This window comes from Rhincodon typus, chromosome 24 (assembly GCF_021869965.1).
Source record: "Rhincodon typus isolate 14 chromosome 24, sRhiTyp1.1, whole genome shotgun sequence".
NCBI classification, from domain to species: domain Eukaryota; kingdom Metazoa; phylum Chordata; class Chondrichthyes; order Orectolobiformes; family Rhincodontidae; genus Rhincodon; species Rhincodon typus.
Window position 1 is genome coordinate 37,540,982 of NC_063355.1, and position 21,883 is coordinate 37,562,864.

The 21,883-nt window shown below is 41.3% G+C and overlaps 1 protein-coding gene across 5 annotated transcripts; it reads left to right on the forward strand.

Annotated features, from left to right (window-relative positions):
• dgcr6 (DiGeorge syndrome critical region gene 6) lies at positions 1-10,109 on the forward strand. Of its 5 annotated transcripts, none has more exons than XM_048611664.1 (6): positions 23-297; positions 2,397-2,662; positions 5,132-5,292; positions 7,221-7,321; positions 7,943-8,083; positions 9,191-10,109. In XM_048611664.1, the coding sequence occupies exons 2-6, from the start codon at positions 2,643-2,645 to the stop codon at positions 9,266-9,268; spliced, it is 501 nt and encodes a 166-aa protein (XP_048467621.1). In that variant the 5' UTR covers positions 23-297; positions 2,397-2,642; the 3' UTR covers positions 9,269-10,109. The 5 variants fall into 5 exon arrangements, with proteins under 5 accessions (XP_048467620.1, XP_048467621.1, XP_020369115.1 ...); XM_020513526.2 differs by having other exon boundaries at positions 24-297; positions 2,397-2,582; XM_048611661.1 differs by having other exon boundaries at positions 24-180; positions 2,397-2,582.
• Positions 10,110-21,883: the final 11,774 nt, after the last annotated feature.

Consider the following 21,883-nt stretch of genomic DNA (forward strand, 5'->3'; position numbering starts at 1 on the left):
TCGTTGTGAAAGGCCCGTGGAGGCGCCACACTCAAGATGGAGGATGTTGAGTGACGTGTTGTATGAGCCGGTGGTGGTGCCACGCTCAAGATGGTGGAGATAGTAAGGCGCGGTGATAGACAGACGGTTAAATCCGTTAGGAGTGTGGCCTGGTACACGATTTCCTTCAAAATAGATCTGGTATATTTCGATTAGCTGCGGGATTTTTTTCTTTTAAAGAGGAACAAATTCTGACCTTGAAACGGTCTTTTATTGAGCGATGCTGCCCTCTGTGTGAAAGAAGTATTCTTTTTTACGGTATAACCTCGTCTTTATTTTGCTGTTTTATTTAAGGATTGAGTCAGAGTATGGTATGGTGACATGTTTTAGAAGCTATTTTCATTTTTGAATTAGTTTGCATCACGTGTAAATTGTGTTGAGCAAAATCACTAATTCGCACCAATTTCACCTGGAGTCGGTGTTGCCAACCCTCCCTGTCATCTCCCAGCTTTAAAGATTAACCTTCTACCTGTTGTTATAAAACCCAGTTAATAGAGGGGGGAAAACCGTGGGCTGTTTAAAATGCTCTTTTTAAGATTTTTTTTAACGTAAAATTTAAAATGTTAGTGATGGAGTAGGAAATAAGGCTGTTTAATTAGTTTGGGTTGGTTGAAGGTCCAGGTATGATTTTGTTACTGTCATATGTCTTGAGATATGGAGAAAATAATTGTTTTGTGAGTTACATCCCCACTGTATGCAAAACAGTTAGCAACCTTAACCACAATAATTATTGTCCACTACATTGGGTAAATCCAGGTTTGGGTACAGTTCCAGTTTGTATATTAAGATTTCCAGACTATAGTGTAGAAACCATTTGTGATACAGCTTGTCTTGACATGACTGATGTGTGTGTGTGTGTCTATGATGTGCCAGTTCTAAGTAATGATTTACCAAGTGGAAGAACTTGTATCTTATGTAGTGCCTTTCACAAGGTTGTCGCATCTGGACATATTCCAAAATCTATCTCCGAGTGTTCGCTGTCATGATGTAAGAATGAGGACAGCTGGTTTTGTGCACTGTAAAGTGTCTCAACAAGACTGAGTAGGTTGGGCCTGTATCCGTTGGTACTTAGTAGAATGGGAGGTGACCGTATTGAAACATGCAAAATTCTTAGACAACTTGAAAGGGTGGATGTGGTTGTTTTTCCATGTGGGAGAGTTTAGGACCAGAGGAGTAAGGAGTTGGCCGGTTAGGAGAGAACTGAGGAGTAATTTGTTGAGGGTTGTAACATTCTTTACTGCTGAAGGCTTTTGAGGTTGGCTTATGAAGTCTATTCAAGGCTCAGACTTTCGTTTTTATAAGGGAATCAAAGGTTATGGGGAAAGTGGAGTTGATTATCAGATTAAGACTGCGATAGTTAGGTTCTTGATTATCAAAAGGATTAAGGTTTACAGGGAGAAAGCGGGAGAATGGGGTTGAGGAACATATCAGCCATGATTGAATGGTGGAGCAGACCCGATGGGCTGAATGGCCTGAAAGGAGCAGAAATTAGGCCAATGTCTTATGGTCTTATTAGTCGCGATCTCATTGAAAGGCACAGCAGACTCAATGGACTGAGTGGCTTACCTTTACTTATGTCTTATAGATAATCTGTTTCCATGGTAGGAGAGTTGCAGTTTGTGTACCTTATTTCGATTTTGATCTAATGGCCAGCGCGCACACAGGATGCAGTTTTTACATAAAATTACATCAGGTCCTTAGGAATTAAAGTCTTACCTGACAAATTTTGAAATGCTTTGCATTCTCACACTGCAATCAACCCAACTGTACTGAAGTCACTGAAATAATGGTTAAGAGTAAATCCCTCACTAGTACTCAGACTTCTTGACAAGAATTATTTACCTTAGTGTCAGATGTAACTGCAGCCTTGGGTAGATTTTCTTTCTTTGGTCTCTGTCTCCTTCAATTTTGCTAGAACTTATTAGTATTGTTTCTGATTGAATGCTGCCTTGATATTAAGCACAGTTGTCCTGTCTTTCAACCTGAGTGTCAGTTGCATTTTCAGAAGTGGGTACCGTGGGGAACAACTAATATTTCTGTTGTATGGGTGGCATGTATCTTAAATGGTGATGTGCTGGTTGAATTAGTAATTGGTTAAGGTAGGAGATGGTGTGGGTAGAAAACCGGGTGTTTTGAACTAAAAGTATCTTATCGTTTGGTTGTTGCGTTACAGTTCTTAGGCAACAGAAGGATTAGTAAAGAATTTCACTTCCACATGTGGTGACTGTACAGTGTGAATATGTAATTGTCAAATGTTAAATGAAAAATAGAAGAACCTACTTTTGTGAAAATTAGAGATGAAGTCTTTGGCCTGATGCTTTTGGCAACATTAGAAATCATTTCTAAATCTGTTTTAGGAGTGGGCATTCCTATTTGAAAGAAGCTGGTCCCTTGATACTGGGATGACTTCCTCATAAAACATCTTTTTTGAAGATGAATAAAACCGTAGAGATATATGAAGAGCCAGCAGATATCGCTAAGCAGCAGGAACAGCATTATCACCTTCTGTCTCAGCTGCAGAGTCTGGTCAAAGACCTATCAAGGTAGCAAAACAGTGAATTCGAACATTCTAGATATTTTTGATCAACCTGTTCAGAGATGTTATGACCCAGCTCTGGAGCAGGTGGGACTTGAATGCTGAATCTTATTTTTAGGCTATTCTACCAATATTCTGAAAATCTGACTAATAAAAGTTGTATTTTTTAAAATTCATTAATGGGATGAGGGCATCGCTGAATGGGCAGCATTTATTACTCATCCCTAATTGCCAGAGGGCAGTTCAGAGTCAACCACATTGCTGTGAGTCTGGAGTCACGTAGACCAGACCAGGTAATGATGGTAACACTGTGTGGAGCTGGAGGAACACAGCAGGCCAGGCAGCATCAGAGGAGCAGGAAAGCTGACGTTTCAAGTTGGCACCCTTCTCTGCCCTTCAATGTCCTATCTGCCCTGTGAGGTAGACACAAAATATCACTTTGGCACTATTTTGAAGAACAACAGGGGAATTATCCCTAGTGCGCAAGCCAATATTTTATCCTCCAATCAAGTCACAATATCTGGCTGTTATTACATTGTGGTTTCTGGGATTTTGGTCTGCACAAATTAGCTGCCATATCAAGTGTCCTTCATTGGCAGTAAAGCATTGTGGGTACACCTACAACACTAAATAGTCTGCAGTGATTCAAGAATATAGCTTGCTACCGCCTTCAAGGGCAACTAGGGATGGGCATTAAATATTCGCCCAGCCAGCAAAGACCATATCCCATGAATTTAGTATTTTCTTAAAAAACATTGAGATATCATGTGGATGTGAAAGGGCTTAAAGGTTCTGATTTTCAAATGTCCAAACTTCTATTTGACAGTCTCCAGCTCTGTGTATTTTTGAATCTTGTCTCATACACTTAGTTGTTGATAAATATAATCTATTGTCCCATCATGCAGTTCAGTTTAAAGGTAACATTTAATTGGTCATTAATTTGAAAGCACATATGATGATCAACAGGAATAGGCAATAAATGCTGTCCCAACCAGCAAAACTTAATCCTGAATCAATTTAACAAAAAAAAAATCCCTTTTGCAATTTGCAAAAAAAAACTGTTCACTAATCAAATCTTTCCACTTTTTACTGCATTTCTACAACCAGGAAATTTCTACTTCACATTTTTGCTTCCATAGCCTCACTTGGGAATTAGTAGCTTTCCTAGTTGGAAATATCTAACAATCAAACCTCATTTGGTATTCTTGAATATTCTCCACTCTCGGATGTTGATTTCAATAATGAGATGCGGCTAATAATCAATCGCTGGGGTTGTCCACTGCATGCTTAGTCAAAGTGTTGCATGGAGCAATTTGGTTAAATAAATGTGAAGTAACTTCACTGACTCCAGGCAGCCTATAACTGCTGTAGTTTGCATCAGTCCATGGTCCATATCAACGTGGAACTTGAAGCTCTGCAATCATGTTTCATCAATGAGGGATGTCTGTTTCAAATGGCTGCAGTCCAACCTCAGAATTTTCAGTATAGGACCTTAAGCAAGTCTAGAAACTCCTGTTGAATCTGCACCTGGGCCCGACCAAAGTGGCTGCCCATAGCTTCGGTGTAACCTGTTGTTGTAGTTGCTCTGGTTGCCTACCATATTCTACAGCATTGTCTATGCCCAGATAATCCTTTAGGAACAAATGCGGACTGTTATCATGCTTGAGGTCTTCCTTGAACAGTGGCGCCACAGTCTAAAAATGTTTTTTGGGAAAACCGATATGAATTTTGTTATTTGAATTTGTTTCGTTGTGGCCCTCCATGAAAAACAAATGGGTGTTTGTTTTAGATTTTCCATTTTGATGATAGTGGCACCTAGCATCTCCTCCTTTATAGTTAATGGGAGAAAAAGTTAATGTTCCAGGGCAACAACTACTGTCAATACGGGCTAGTGGTTAGTGCTGCAGCCACATAGCGCCAGGGACCCTTGGGCAACTGACTGTGCAAGCTTCACACATTCTCGGTGTTTCTGCGTGGGTTTCCTCCTGCAGTCCAAAGATGTGCAGGTTAGGTGGATTGGACAATTTAGCGCAGCCATAGTGTCCAGGGATGTGCAGACTAGGTGGTTAGTCATGGGAGATGCAGGGTTACAAGAATAAGGTGGGGGGGTTGGGGGCGGTATGCGTGGGATGCTTTTTGGAGGGTCAGTATGGACTCGATGGGCTAAATGGCCTGCTTCAACACTGTAGGGATTCTATGATTCTGAGTACTAGATAAGAATTACAAGTGTGTGGTATTTAAAAAGGATAGAACAATGGTAATGAGAAGAAAGTTCACGCTGATTTTTCTTAAATGTATTATTTGTCTCCTACTGTGTCATGTTACTACCAATTTGTCCGTTTAATCTGTTTCCATGAAGTGTTTTAAAGATCATTCTGTTAACTGCCTGGTTGATTCATGCTTTTGACGTATTTAAGTCTCTTTTTATCTGTACTTTTTGAAAGCTAGGATGAAAGGTTCATCTGAAGTGTCATTGTTTGTTTTTTCCATGCATCTTGACTGTGTTTAAATGTTTACCTTTTTCTAATGCAGGCTATTTTCTTTTTCTATTTTTAGCTCATGCCAGCAGCGATTATCCTATGATATACTAAGTAACCTGGCCTTGGCTTTGATTGACGGCACTGTCTTTGAGATTGTACAGGGTTTGCTTGAGATTCAGCATCTGACTGAGAAAAATCTCTACAACCAGCGTCTGAAACTGCACAGTGAACACAGAGGTAGCATGCCTGGGGATGTTCCAGATCGAAAATTGAAATTCAACAGATGAAAAGGGGGAGGAGGGGTTTAAACTTGTTCTAAAATGTGGTTCTCCGTAAACACAGTAAATATTATTGGCAGAAATCACTATCCAGTGGGAAAGAAAACTGCTTTTCAAAAAAAAGTACTTGGAACTGAATATACTGGTCCTGCATTTTGAAGAATATAAAATGAGTTCACCGGTATATGTCATTTGATGAGGAAGTTTTACTGTTTGCCTTTTCTAGGCTGTGGTACAGGAACCAAATTTATTTTAAGCTGCCTGAAAGTTGGGCTGACCTACAGGACCACGACAATGTGTAGGGTGAAGAGGTAGGTCCAAATGCTTCACAGCCGGAAATAGAATTGCACACTATGTAGTTGGCACTGACCTGACCCATGTTGGCAGTATACCCAATTTGGCCAACCAGCTTCTTGAGGTGTTTTAGTTGCTGTGAAGCATTTTACCACTCATTGTAGCCTTGAGATACAGACAGTGATGGTAACATTATCTTGTTTGGTGGTATTATAATCTACCTTCCTTTACCATCAAATCCTGGAGTGAAATTTGAGCCCCAATGCTCCCTTTCAAAGGCGGAGACAATACCCACTGCATCACACAAACTCCATAGAATGGTTAGCATTACTACTTCTGTTTTTAAATATTTTTTATAGTGGGACTAAAAATGTTTTGTTTTTTGTTGCTCCTGAAATAAGTAGCATGCTAGGCCATTTCACAGGACGTTTGAGGATTTTACAGGTAGGCCAGATGAAGTAAAAACAGATTCCTTTCCCTTAAGGACATTAGTGAACCAGATAAATTTTTGTGACCGAGAATGATTATTTTTGTTTATTTCGTTAACCTGAAATTGCTAGAGAAACTCAGCAGGTTTGGCAGACCTGGTTCTGAAGAAGGGTCCCTGCATTCGAAAGATTAACTCTGTTTCTCTCTCCACAGACGCTGCCAGACCTGCTGAGTTTCTTGAACAATTTAATTTTAAGCATCTGCAGTTCTTTGTTTTGTCTTAATACTTTCATATGAAATAATTCATAGTTATCAAGGGTTTGTCTGAATCACATTCTGGGTATGGACATCATTGACTAGGCCAGTATTTAAGCATCCCTAATTGCCCTTAAATTAACTGGTAGTGAAGAGCCGACCGTGTTACTATGGGTCTGGAATCACCTGCAGGCCAGACCCCACACAGATGGCAGATTTCTTTCCTAAAAGACACTAGTGTTTTTACAACAATTGATGGTCATTACATGGTCACCATGAAGCTAGCTTTAATTCCAGATCCTTTTATTAGATTCAGATTTCTCCATCTGCCCTGGTGGGATTTGAACCCAGGGCACTAGCTGGGTATTTTGGCTTACTAGTTCAATGACATTACCAGAATTGTTGTAGGATCCTTAACTGAATTTAAATTCAAATGATGGGATTTGAACATATGTCCACAAAGCATTAGCCTGGACCTCTTTGTTACTGATCCAGTGACATTGCACAATGCCATCACATGCAAGAGGACATCAGTCCTTATTGATGGCTAACATGAACGGATTAGCAGCAAAGATCAGGCCAACTCACTTAGAAAACCTATAATAGGGAGATAATAACAATGTCTAACAGATAAATCTCTGGTATTATTACAAATTTATTTATTGCTATAGTTTTATAGTGCATCTAACATAATAAAATATTCTGATTACGATAGACTTCACAGAACCATTAGCAGAGAACCTGATATCAAAACAGCTGGTACATTGCCTTTGTAAGGAAAAGTCCACAGCTTGCAAGTTGTCCTGGAAACCGGTACAGTCCCCTTAGGAAAAATTGTGGTTCTGGTATAACATTGTATTTCTTGATGAAAATTTCTTGCAAGAAAGTTACTTTGTTTTTTCCTTAAAGCTCTTAAACAGGAGTTGCTAAAAAAACACAAGGAGGCATTACAGAACTGCAAGACCCACAACATGGCAGTGCTCCGTGCAGCACAGCAGAGGGAACTTGAGGTAAAAGATTTGAGTTAACCTGCTTTCACAATGGCTTTAATCCTTTCTCCAAGCTTTTTGGGTTTGCCTAATCTTTTTGTACAAGATGAGCTAATATCCAGAGATTTTTCTTCTTTAATTTGAGGGTCAGTGCATTTTGTTCAGTTGTGTATGTGTGACATAACCAAGGTGCTTCCCAAAATGTACCATGACATTGAAAATGATTCTCTATTTTTGATCTTTTCAATTCAATTTAAATGCTAATTCCTAAGTCTTGAACTATACGGATATGTTTCAGTTGTTAAAATTTGGTCACTTTTATTGATCTCAAGTTGTCATGATCAGAGCTGTCTTCAGTCTGAAAATTACTTCAGACTTGTACCAGTACTGATGGGTAGTCTGATTGTTGTAAGACATCAGGGAAATAGACAAACATAACTTTTACTTCCCCTTTCAGAACTTACTAAGCTTAAACGAACAGAAACTTAGGTTTGCAAGACTTCATTGTATTTTTTTTTAACAATTACATTCCTTTGCTATTGCTGTAAAATTTAGGACAGAGCCAGTGATATTTTTGTTCTTTTCTCCTATCTTCAACTTAAACAGGTTTGAGCGCTATCACACTTTTTTTCTCCCCCCTAGACATTGGAGCAGAGAGTAAAGGATGAGCAAAGGATGATGGATGAGAAGATAGTCTTGGAGCTGGATCAAAAAGTGATTGACCAGCAGAACACCCTGGAGAAGGCTGGTGTTCCAGGATTCTACATTACTACAAACCCTCAGGTGACCCTCCTCAAAGATGTCTGGTATAATCTTTATTTTTTGGGTCACTTTCCTTTGCTTATCAATTATACTTTATGCTAATGGATTTAAAACAAAATACATTCACTATTAGATTTCCAAGCCTGATTTTGTTCTGTCCAAATGTCTGTCAGCAATGAATTGTTTGCTTGTGTGTTTGGGTAACAGAAGGTAAGAGAACAGCTCTCAAACAGCACAAAGAGCACTCTTGCTGAGATGTTTCTTAACAGAGCTTGATGGATCTAAGTTCTAAAACTGCTTATCCATAGGCTGGCTATCAGCAATAGTACAATAAAATGTGCTAGTGTAAGTATATAATATATTCATGTTCTTTGTGAATGTTTAAAGCAGCACCATCACTGTAACTCTGCTTTTCCATTGGCTGTGAGTTTATCCTATGCAGCAAATGGTTGGGCTGAAAGGTCCTAGGTTTAATAACCACCTTGCTGAACTGATTGATATTTTCAATGTTACAGTTGGTCCCATTGCCTCTGTTAGAAAGGGAGAAAAATATATGCCCTAGATTACACTTTCTTATTACTGTTGAGAAACATTTGGAAGGACAAGGCGACTCGGAAGGGCTTAGCTGGGCTGCTTCCCCTTGATCAGATCCAAACCCACGACCTTTACAACCCGATAGAACAAGGGTAGTAGATACAAGGGAACCTGTACGCTTTTGAGTGTGTAGGATTTGATGTAGCTTACCAGTGCTGTTTGGATAATTTTGCTTCCTAACCGCACAAACATTTTCCCCCTCAACACCCAAATTACATACTCTAGCGAGTCTCTATCATTAATTTTGGAACAATTCACCAGAAATTAGCCAGACCAGCACAAGCCTGAGGAATTTCAAGTGCAAGTAATATCCAGTGCAAATTTACATTTCTGCAATGTTTTTTTGAATGCATTGTGTTGGCTGTTTTTATCCACAAACTCGGCTCACCCTGAGATCAAAACAAATTAGCATTGCAGGTGTCTGCCAATTGTGGCACTGTATCATAGACAGGACATTGCCAAATACCCAGCAAGGCCATAAAGCTTTTAGTGGTCAAAGTTCTAAATGGTTTTGTTTCTCTCTATATCTTACAGGAACTGACCTTACAGATGAATTTGTTGGAACTGATCTTAAAAATGCAGCAGAAAGTAACTGAATCAGGGATTTGCTGATGTATTGTCATTGGATTTAAATCAAAGAAAATTTGGAAGAAGTGGTCAAGTTCTTCAAAGAAATGTCCAGCAACCCCTGGATTTGAAATGACAAGCCAGAATGATAGATACATAAGTTTGCTAAGTACTGTTTGTATTGAAAGTCCTGGCTCTACCTCTGGTTTGTATGATGAGATTTCTGTAAATTTCAATTTGTACTCAGATGCCAATTCATTGAACATTTACATGTGCATAAGAAGAGAAATATAAAACAGGTTATGCAAGTTCACTTAGAAGGAATCATGTAAATTAGTGTGACAGGACTGTGTACATGGTATAAGCAGGGAACCTTGCCAAAGTCAAGGAAAGCAAACAGAAGAGACTGAAATGCTGACAGAGGTAGCAATTTCCACTTCCAGTAGCTTATTTTTGATATTGTGGGTTCACGGGGAAGTTGTGTAATCTTGTTTAAAAAGCTCAAATATTGATTCAATGTTTCACTCTTTAGTGGATGGAAATCTTTTGCTTTCTATTGGCAGTAATTTGATATCACTAAAATGGAGGAAGTATCTCAAAGCTATGTGAAATAATCTATTTGTAAATGTAGATAATGACTTATAATATAGTGAGGAGATTGCATAAAATTTCCAGCAGCCAAGTCTGACTTGTGGCTACCTTACCAAGGTTGTTCATTCAGCTACCACTTTTTTTTTAACTTTCACAGTTTAAACTGGGAAAGCATCTTGGCTCATCAGTGTTATGTATTTTTTGATTTGTTTTTGTTTTGTATGATTCTCGAAGTTTTCAATAATTTGAACATTAGTTTTTCACACTGAATAAAACTTTATTTTTAAATCATTTATACTCTGCTGCCTTTGATCACTTGTTCAATAAGTGTACACACTACTACAAATGAATGTGTAATTAGTATGTGCAGAAAAACATTTTAGAATAGAAATGATCGGAATTGTTATGTCGATTGTGATATCTGTTAATTTTTAGATGGTGACTGCAGAAATGCCATGACTAAAATTACCCAGTTATATTTGATTAATATGACTTGAGGCATCAGAAATTTTAATATAAGAATTCACAGCCTTATTTTTGAGACCCAGGATTATTCGGTATTCTTCCTGTACGTGTGAAATATAATGTCCCCATTCACCTCTCTGAATCCCGTCTGTGGTAGGAGATTGGTTTCTCAGCTGTCTGGAGTTGCCAGCAATTTTGTAAGAGCCACGTAATTTGCTGATTTCTTTTGAACATGTGCTATCCCTGGACAGCCCGAATCATTTAATCACTGAGGTGTCATCAAACCCATCATGCTAGTTCCCCAAAAAACTTGTGCCTAAATGTCAGGGGTAAAGGCCATAGCTTCCAATAAATAAAGTTCCCATTGGTATTTTTTGTATTTGAACTTGATCATTCAAAGTGTGAGTTTCAAGCAATAGTGATGATTTGGCAGAGATTGGTGAAAGTTGGTAGTCTGTAGTCTTGCTACTTCAGTATTTGCTGCTAGTCCTTTGGTCAAATATTTAGATATCTCAGTATCAAGTATGTATGCATCGTTTGTTTTCCCATTGGTATAACTTGCTGAGTCAATGAGAGTGGATATCGTGTCTTTGCAATGCCACTTTGAGCCAGCCAAATGGAGAGATATGTGAATAAACGAGAGAGGGGTTTGTACCATGACTTTTTTTCTTTATTGAACTTCACATCGGCAGTTCACGTATTTTGAGGCACCTTTTTTACTTTAAAGGGCTATCACACAAGCTCAGCATTTTGTTTGCATTTCTAGCAAGTAGCTGACTTAGAACTTACTATTTGTATATAGTTTCAAAATCTCCCCACCCCCCGGCCTCATGACCAACCCTGCCTCCTTGACCTGTCCATTTTCGCTCCCACCTCACTGACCAATCCCCACCACTACCTACCTGCACTCACCTATCACCATTACACCTACTTTCCCCAGCCCCACCCCTCCTCTGTTTATTTCGGATCTCTGTTCCCCATCCCCGATTTCTTAAGGGTCCTGACCTGAAATGTCAGCTTTCCTATTCCTCTGCTGCCTGGCCTGCTGTGTTCCTCCGGCTCCACACTGTGTTGTCTCAGACTCCAGTATCAGCAGTTCTTACTATGTCTTTCTATATGCATGTATTTTTCACAACCTCAGGATGATGAGACCCAATGTTACTTTTGCTAAAACAAAATACTGTAAATATAAAGAGTTGGCAGTCTTTTTTTCTTTACTAGTTCACAGACTTGGAGTGCTGGCTAGGCTAGTATTTTTATTGCCCATTCTTGATTGCCCTCAAGGGTGATAATAAGCTGCCAAATTGAATTGCTGCGGTCTGTGATGATGTGGGCACATCCACAATGTTCCAGGATTTTGATGAACAACAGTGAAGGAATGGCAATTCTAATTCCAAGTCAGGATTGTATGCATGGCTTGGAGGGGAACTTGAAGGTGCTGGTCTTTTGTCTTTTGTCTTTTGCAATCTTTACTGTCCAGATGGAAGTTTGGAAAGTGCTGTCAAAGGAACTTTGCTGAATTACTGCAGTGTATGATGTGATGGTACATATTTGCTGCCACTGGTGGTTGTGGTGGGAGTAAATATTGAAAGTGTTAGACGGTTGCCAGTCAAGTGGCTTTGTTCTAAATGGTGTTGAACTTGAGTGTTGTTGGAGCTTCACTCTTTTAGACATGCAGGAAGTATTCCATTACATTCCTGGCTCGTGCTTTTGTAGATAGTGGACGTGGTAAATAAAGTCAGGTGAGTTACTTGCTGTAGCATTCCTAATACCTGAACTGCTCTTGATCAGCCATATAAATACTGTGGCTCCCAGTTCAGTTTCTAGTCAATTCACGGGATGTTGAGTTGTGGAGGGGGGAGGGATTCAGTGAATGTTGAGGGATAGTGGTTTTATCCTGTTGTTGGAGATGGTCACTGCCTGTCATTTGTGTGGCATGAATGTTACTTGCCACTTAGCAGCTGAAGCCTCTGTTGTCAGGCCTTACTGTATACAGATACAGACGACTTCACTATCTGAAGTTAAGAATGGTGCTGAACATTGTCTGTAATCATCATTTATGGAGGAAAGTTCATTGACACAGCTGAAGATGTTTGGGCATAAGGTACTACCCTGAGGAACTCGTGCAGTGATGTCCTGGGACTGAGATAATAGAGAATCAAAATGTTTCAAGTCTGACTTCAAATGCGGATATGGTAAATGACTAGCTGATTCTGTAATGTTGATTTTGAGGGTTAAATGTTGTTTGAGAATTAAATGCTGAGAGATCCCTTGCGCTTGGGATATATTATTTATAGGATCATCATGGATGGTGTTTTTATTCAATATGTCATCTGAAAGGCACCACTTCTGGTAATGCAACTGAAGTATTGATCTAAGTTGCGTTTGAGTCACTGAAGCAACTATGACCAGTGAGCCAAAGCTCAGAGATTATAGAAAGGGATGTATCCTATATTTTTACTCTGCATTATCACATAACCAGAAGAAAAGCTATTTTTGATGTTTTATACATGAAGTATGAACCATCTAGTCAAATAAACAGCATTTAACCCTTGACTAACTTAAAAACAGTCCCTCTTCAATAGTGCCCACTGCATATTGTCCCAGCCCCTCCACTTCTCACAGCCATATAAATCTCAATCAAAAATAAATTGTTTTAGAAAAACAATTCTGAGAATACTGAACTGCTGCCACAGGTCATTGAGGTCAGGCCAATGACGCCATACCTTAACAATCTCTTTTGCCTTCTAAGTGATGCTTGCAATCACAAGAAACTGTCAGAGATAGTAGGAACTGCAGATGCTGGAGAATCTGAGATAACAAGGTGTAGAGCTGGATGAACACAGCAGGCCGAGCAGGAAGGCTGACGTTTCGGGCCTAGACCCTTCTTCACCATTCAGTGGGCATGCCCAGGTTTTGTCAGGAAATTTCGATCCTTAATTAACTGTTCCCATAACAACAGCAAGGAATCAAAATTTACTATGGTTTCAGGATGGACTTGCTCTACTTATTAATTTAAATGGGTAGTTGCATGCTGTGAGTTTGCATAGCATTTATAATATAAAGTATGTTATTTTATTCCAATGAAATACTGCTGGTGTTTTTGCTGACCAGAAACGTCCTCTGCTATCTTATTTCACCTGGCCCTATTAATTCTCTTAGTATTTCTTCCCCACCCCCCGCAGTATGTTTTTAATTCGCTGTAAACAGTTTGCTATCGATTTGTAGTGAGTCCCCTGCTTCCATCCACTCTGACCCTAGTCATGAATCCGCCATCTACTTCTTTATTGAAGGTTGCTGACAGTTTTGGTATTTGACTGGCTCTTCCTGCTGAACGTGTTTATGGTATACAATTATTTATTTGACTCTTCAAGAAATTGGTCATTAAAATAAATTTACTGTGGCTGTCCTGTTCAGAGTTTACAGTTGCCAGAAAAACAATAGCAAGATCACAATACTGACTATTTTGAGAGCATGTGGAAAGCCTGGCAATTTGTGACAAGGAAAACAGTGTTGCAAGTCATTATAAATTGCACCACTGTTCACAAATGGGGATTCACCAGCAATTATCCAGTGTCAAGAAATTGGTCAATTTGAGCCGTAACTTTCAGATAGCCTTGTCACAGCCATTTCGGATTAGCAATTTGTATTGCAAAGTTAGTGGATAGGAAGTTGCTTTATCTGCTGGTAGAGGGGTCAATAACTGTGGGGGGATAAGAGGTCGAAAGCTAAGCTGAGATTTGAGGAGAATATCTTTTTCTCTCTGAGGTTGGTGATAGTCTGGAATTCACAGCCTGAAGGAGTGGTTGAGTCAGAAACTCTCAACGTTTAAGAAGTGTTTGAATATTCCCTTGTGTTGCCCTCAGGGCTATGGACCAAGAAATAGAAAATGGGATTTGTTTAATTAGATCTTTGTTGACGGACAAGGACATGATGGGCTGAATGGCTTCCTTTTGTGCCGTAAATGTCTGTAAGCTTACAATCGAGGCACATGAAAGCACAATTTGCCAATGGTGCAGTGATCAAAATTGGCCAGAATTGGAGGAATGCAGAGTGTTCAGTTTTAGGAGTAAGGCTATGGAGGTTGTTCCAAACAAGTATGAGAATATTATATTTGAGGCATTGTTGAACTGAGAGCCAACATAGCTCAGCTGGCCCGAAACGTCAGCTTTCCTGCTCCTCTGATGCTGCTGGGCCTGCTGTGTTCATCCAGCTCTACACCTTGTTATTACAGCATCAGCAGTTCCCACTATCTCGGTAATTAGTGATAAGTGTTGATGCAAGTTAAGATATGGACAGCACAGACTGGGTCAGCACAAGTCTATGGAAACTGGAAGATGAAACACCATCTTAGAGTACATTGGATAGTCCAGTCAAGAGGTAAGTGTTCCTGTCCTGGGAGTTTTGGTGGGGACAATACCATGGGAACTCTACTCTTTGCTTAAAAGTGTAGAGACTACTTTACTTTCATTTTTAAAGAGTATAAGGAGCTTTACTTTCCAGTTACTTTTAGTTTGAAAGATTGCAGGAGGTGGTTTTCCTGTTCAAAAGAGTAGAGGGGTCTTTACTCTGTACAGTATCTAACCCTGGGCTGTATCTGCCCTGGGAGTGTTTGATGGGGATGATGCAGAGGGAATTTTGTTTAAAAGAGTCACGGTAACAAAACATAGATGAGGAAATGTTCTGAGGCAGGGTGGGGATAGCTTTTTGTGAGGTATTTTTTCCTTTGGTCCTTAATTAAAGCAATAAAAGACTATGGTTTCAATTAAGACATATCTACGTTTAGCTGGAGATTCTTGCTCATCTAGCACTGGATGTTGGCAAGGAGTGTTGCAGTGGAGGGATCAAGAGAAGTGGGGCTGAGATATATGCTGATGGTAATCAGTTCTTTGCAGAACTTGATGTTATCACCCAGAGGCATCTATATTAGTCCCCTCAAAATACATCATCTCACACTTTCTGGATCAAATTCCATTTACCACTGTTCTTCCCATCTGACCATTATATCTTGTAGGCTAAGGCTTTTCTCCTCACTATTTACCATACTGCCAATTTTCATGTCATGTGCAAATTCACTGGTCAAACCTCCTACATTTTTATCTACATCATTAATGTACAGTACAAACAGCAAGGGACCTAGCACCAACTTAAGCAGTATTCCATTGGACACAAACTTTGTCACTGCAACCTTCAACATCACCCTCTGCCTATTATCAGTAAGTCAATTTTGGATCCAATTTGTCAAGTTGCCTTGGTCCCCGTGGGCCCTTACTTTCATAGAATCCCTGCATTGTGGAAGGAGACCATTCAGCCCATCAAATCAGCACTGACCCTTTGAGGAGCAAGCTCAGGGTCATTTTTTTCAGACAAGAGTGTAAATGTTCTGCAAAATTGGGTTTCTGCTGAGCTTCCAGTTGCCTGCCATTTCAACACACCACCATGTTCCGTGGCCAATATCTCTGTCTCAGGCTTGCTGCAGTGCTCCACCAAAGCTCAATGCAAGCTGGAAGAGCAGCACCTCATTTTCTGCTTGGGAACTCTGCAGCCTTCTGAACTGAATATTGAGTTTAACGATTTTAGGACTTGAGCACCTTCCCTACACTATCCCCACACCCACACACCAGGCCTTACTATCACATGGTTTGCAATTATGCACAACGCACTGGTAGCCACCATTAGTTACCATTTGCATCTATTCATTCTTCTAGCCCTACCATCATCCACTCATTTGTCTATCTAATTGTTTTTCTCTCTCTTTAGCCTCACCTCCAACTATCACTTCCTCCTTACCCCACCCCCCATCCCCCAACCCTACCTTCTCTATAAAAACCAACATTTTCCTAGCTACTATCAGTTCTGAAGATGGGTCACTGAACCTGAAATGTTAACTCTGCTTTCTCTCCACTGATGCTGCCAGACCTGCTCAGCTTTTCCCAGCAATTTCTGTTTTTGTTTCTGACAGCATCTACAGCTCTCTCAGTTTTTTACCTTTCGTGAGTCATGGTAACCCATTAACTATCCTCCAGTCTTTGGCACCACTCCTGTGGTCAAACAAGATTTGAAATTTAATGTCAGGGCCCCCGTAATTTCCTCACTTTTCTCCTACATCCCAACTGGTAAACATCTCATCTAGGTCTGGGTATTTATTCCAAATTTTAACCCTCTAAAACCACAAATATTTACCCCCTCCCCAATTCTATTTTATTTATGTATATCCTCTCTGGATTTCTATGCCTACATTCTACGGTCAATGCAGATGCACAGCTCTCATTTAAAACCTTACCTATGCCTTCTGGCTTCACACACAGTTTGCCATTTTGATCCCAAACGGGCCCTACTGTTTCCCTTGTTATCCTCTTGCCCCAGTATATTTATAAAATTCCTTTGAATTTACCTTTGTTTTATCCACAAGTGTTTTCTCATGCATTCTCTTTACTCTCCCAATTTATGTTTAAATAGCTCCTGCATTTTCTATACTCCAGGTGTTTCGAACCTTTGGTAGCTACTGTGAGCCTCCCTATTTTCATTATCCAATCCTGTACATCCTTGAGCACCAATGGCTCTCTGGATTTGTTGTTCCCACCCTTCAATTTTACACAAACAGATTGACCTACTACCCTAATTATTTTTCTTTTTGAATAAACCCCCATTTCTGATATAGATTTTCCCCATAAGTAGCTAATTTCAGTCCACCCCGACCAGATACTGTTTATCATAATAAAATCAACCTTCCTCCAATTCTGAACCCTTATTTCTGATCCATCTTTGTCATTTTCCATCACTACTTTAAACCTTACTGAGTTATGGTCACTCACTGAAATACATCTCCATTGACACATCTGCCACTCACCAGGCTTTGTTCCTTAAAATTAGGTTCAGCACCAGCTGCATCTTGTAGGACTTTATACGCGCTGGTAAAGAAATCTTTTAAGAATTTCACACCCTCTATGTGTTTCACACTTTGTCTAGCCCAGTTAAGTTTCAGGAAGTTAAAACCCCCAATTATTTTTATACTTTTCTGGAATTTGCCTATGCATCTGCCCTTCTGTTTCTCCCTAGGTGTTTGGAGGTCTACGATTTATTCCCAACAATCTGATTGGCCCTTTTTATTTTTAAGTTACAGCCATATGACATCAACTGAGGAACCTTCTAAGCCATCAGTCCTCCTTATTACAGCAATTGACTCCTTAATCAATATTGCAACACCATCTCCTCTGTTACACCCCTCCCTGCCTTGCCTGAAGATTCTATACTCCAGAATATTGAGCTGCCAGTCCCATTCCTCCCACAACTGTGTCTCTGTGATAACAATATCATGCTCCATGTTTAATTGGCACCCTCAACTTCCCTACCTTATTCACAAGTCTCTTTGCATTAAAATAAATGCCATCCAGCCTTACCATGCTTCCTTCTTGCCTTAACTTGACTTTATACACTCTGCCATCCAGACTGATTTGCTTTTCTTTATTTATCTGTGCATCATCACACCTTATTGTACTCCTTTCCCCTGTCAAATTAGTTTAAACCCTCAACAACAGCACGAGCAAACCCACCACCACAAGGACATTGGTACCATTTCAGCTTAGGTTCTACCTTCCCCAGGAGCTGACCCAGACATCCATAGATTCATAACAGTCATAGAGGTCTACATCACTGAAAAAGGCTGCACTGGTCAAAAACAACAACCTAACTATTTTTATCCTGTTTTCCAGTATTTGTGCAGAGCCTTGTATGACTTAACACCATAAGTGCACATCTAAATGCTTCTGCAATGTTATTTGCGTTTCTGCTTCTATCACTCTTACAGGGAGTGGGTTCCAGATTCCTAATGCCCTCTGTGTGGAAACATTTTTCCTCACATCCCCTCTAAACCTCCTTTCTCTTAGCTTAAATCTATGACTCAGGTCATTGATCCCTCCACTAAGGGAAACATTTCTTCCTGTCCGTCCTGTCTATGCCCTTCATAATTTTATACATCTGAACCATGTCCCTCTCGATCTCTCTGCTCGTAGGAAAGCAACCTAAGACTGTCCAATCTCTCTTCATAACTAAAGCTTTCCAGCTCAGGCAACATCCTGGCATTTCACCTCTGCACCCTCTCCGGGGCTATCACATCTAAACTATGACAGCCCATAATATTCTAGCTGTGGCCTAACCAGTGTTTACACAGTTCCAGCATAACCTCCCTGCTCCTAACTCTGTGCCTTCATTAATAAAAACAAGTATCCCACCTGCCTTAATAATCACTTTATCTGCCTGTCCTGCTATTTTAAGGGACCAGTGGGCATGCTCACCAAAATCTCCTGATCCTTGGTGCCTCTCAGGGTCCTACGAAGTATCAATAGTCCTCCCTCCTTCTGCCACACGTTCATCTGTTATGTTCCGCTATTCATACAGCACATGGCACCAGGAGCAATCTAGAGAATAAATCACTCAAAGTCCTGCTTTCCAATCAGTTGCCTAGCTTCCTGACTTCTTGCTGCAGGACTTCATCCCTTTTCCCACTCATATCATAGGTTCCAATGTGAACCATAACCTCTGACTGTTCAGACAATGCCTTCAGATTGCCCTGTAGCTGTTCAGTGAGATCCTGGAGCCAGGGGAGACAACACACAACGAGGGAGTCATGTCTGCAGAAACTTCTGTCTGTACCCCTGATTATTGAGTCTTCTACCATTAAACCAGTTCCTCTCTTTCTCGCCCCACCTCAGGTAGCTGGTCTCTGGCTGCACTCCCCAGAGAATCCACCAAAAATACCATTCTTGAGTGAAATGCATTCTGTTGCTGTACTGAATGGAGGTCATCCATTCCTTCCCTGACTGCAGTTTCCTATGTTGTAGAGTGACTGCATGTTGTCCACATAACCGCTGTGACTCCAGGTGACACTCAAACTCCAAAACCCAGCCCTCAAGCCACCAAACCAGCAACACTTCCTGCACATGTGGTCATCCAGATGACCAGGAATGTCTAGCACTTCTCATATACTGCAGGCTGAGTTCCCCTGCCATATCTTAAGTTACGTTTTGGGGTCATGAGTTCTGCAGCAGTCATGACCTTCATGGAACTTTGACAGAGTCATAACGATTGTACTCCCCACTCTAACCCACCCCAACGCCGTCTGGTGGTTCCCAGAGGGGTCATGATAACTTTCAAGCCTCAAAAGGGGTCACAGTGGGAAAAAGGTTAAGATCCTTCTAGATGTCCTGTTGCTCTCAGCACGTTGTAATCGATTTACCCCTCTGGTAATTTATACCGCAACACAGCTTTCCAAATTATAATGTTGAGTGAAGATCCAATTCATGCCATTGACTCTCACCTTGCTTCAGCAAGCTAAGTTCCAAAGAAGATCAAAATTACTCCTGTTTTGTGGAAGGGTCACTGGACCCGAAACATTAAATCTGGTTTTTTTCTTCACAGATGCTGCCAGACCTGCTGAGCTTTTCCAAAAACTTCTGTCTTTGTTCCAAAGAATATCTACTGGACTCAAAACGTTAACTTTGTTTCTCTCTTCACAGATGTTGCCAGACCTGTTGAGTTTCTCCAGCACTTTCTGTTCTTATTTCAGATCTTCATCTTCCACAGTGGTTTACTTTTAATTGCTTCAGCAATTTCTGTCCAATTCCCAGTGTCAATTCTGATTTAAGATAACACGTTGAAAAGACGCAAATGAACAGTTAAGCTTTTTTTGTCTATAACTGCAACTATCAATTGAAAAATATTGTCTTAAAGGCAAAAGTAATACAGCCAGAAGTTGCAATAAGCTAACAATAGAGGGCTAGATTTCACGTGTGTGTGTGTGTGTGTGTGTGTGTGTGTGTGTGTGGGGGGGGGGTTGGTGGAGTCTGGGGGAGGGCGACATCAAGTGTCAACATGAACAATTCCTGGAGCCAAAATTACTCCTGGAAATGTAACCTCTATAGGAGTTCACATGTTTGATTAATTTGCTTGCATTCATTTTGCATTTAGCTGCCCTGTTGTGTCTTTCAACTGTTTATCATGTGATGTTGTCTTCATTGTGTGCATTAGGCAATGTAGTACTTTTTTTAAGTTAGTTCGGTGGTTTTACTGCAGCACAGAGAACCAGAACAAACTGAGATCCTTTTTCGAGATAGAAGGAACTACAGATGCTGGAGAATCTGAGATAACAAGGTGTAGAGCTGGATGAACACAACAGGCCAAGCAGCATCAGAGGAGCAGGAAGGCTGACGTTTAGACCCTTCATCAAAAATGGGGGAGGGGAAGGGGGTTCTGAAATAAATAGGGAGAGGGGGAGGCAGATAGAAGATGGATAGAGGAGAAGATAGGTGGAGAGGAAACAGACAGGTCAAAGAGGCGGGGATGGAGCCAGTAAAGGTGATCTGTAGGCGGGGAGGTAGGGAGGAGATAGGTCAGTCCAGGGAGGACGGACAGGTCAAGGGGGCGGGATAAGGTTAGTAGGTAGGAGAGGGGGGGGGGGTTTGAGGTGGGAGGAGGGGATAGGTGGGAGGAAGGACAGGTTAGGGAGGCAGGGACGAGCTGGGCTGGTTTTGGGATGCGGTAGAGGGAGGGGAGATTTTGAAGCTTGTGAAATCCACATTGATACCATTGGGCTGCAGGGTTCCCAAGCGGAACATGAGTTGCTATTCCTGCAACCTTCGGATGGCATCATTGTGGCACTGCAGAAGGCCCAGGATGGACATGTCATCTGAGGAATGGGAGGGGCAGTTGAAATGGTTCGCGACTGGGAGGTATAGTTGTTTATTGCGAACCGAGCGTAGGTGTTCTGCAAAGCGGTCCCCCAGCCTCCGCTTGGTTTCTCCGATGTAGAGGAGGCCACAACGGGTACAGTGGATGCAGTATACCACATTAGCCGATGTGCAGGTGAACATCTGCTTGATGTGGAAAGTCTTCTTGGGGCCTGGGGTGGGGGTGAGGGAGGAGGTGTGGGGGCAGGTGTAACACTTCCTGCGTTTGTAGGGAAAAGTGCTGGGTGTGGTGGGGCTGGAGGGGAGTGTGGAGCAGACAAGGGAGTCACGGAGAGAGTGGTCCCTCCAGAAAGCAGATAAGGGTGGGGAGGGAAAAATGTCTTTGGTGGTGGGGTCGGATCGCAGATGGCGGAAGTGTCGGAGGATGATGCGTTGGATCTGGAGGTTGGTGGGGTGGTACTTGAGGACGAGGATTCTTTTTTGGTTGTTATTGCGGGGACGGGGTGTGAGGGAGGAGTTGCGGGAAATGTGGGAGACACGGTGGAAGGCGTTCTCGACCACTGAGGGGGGGAAGTTGCGGTCCTTGAAAAACAAGGACATCTGAGATGTACGGGAGTGGAATGCCTCATCCTGGGAGCAGATGTGGCGGAGGCGAAGGAATTGGGAATAGGGGATGGCATTTTTGCAGGAAGGTGGGTGGGAGGAGGTGTATTCTAGGTAGCTGTGGGAGTCGGTGGGCTTGAAATGGATATCGGTTTCTAGGTGGTTGCCCGAGATAGAGACAGAGAGGTCCAGGAAGGTGAGAGAGGTGTTAGAGATGGTCCAGGTGAACTTAAGGTTGGGGTGGAAGGTGTTGGTGAAGTGGATGAACTGTTCGAGGCAACTCCTCCCTCACACTCCGTCCCCGCAATAACAACCA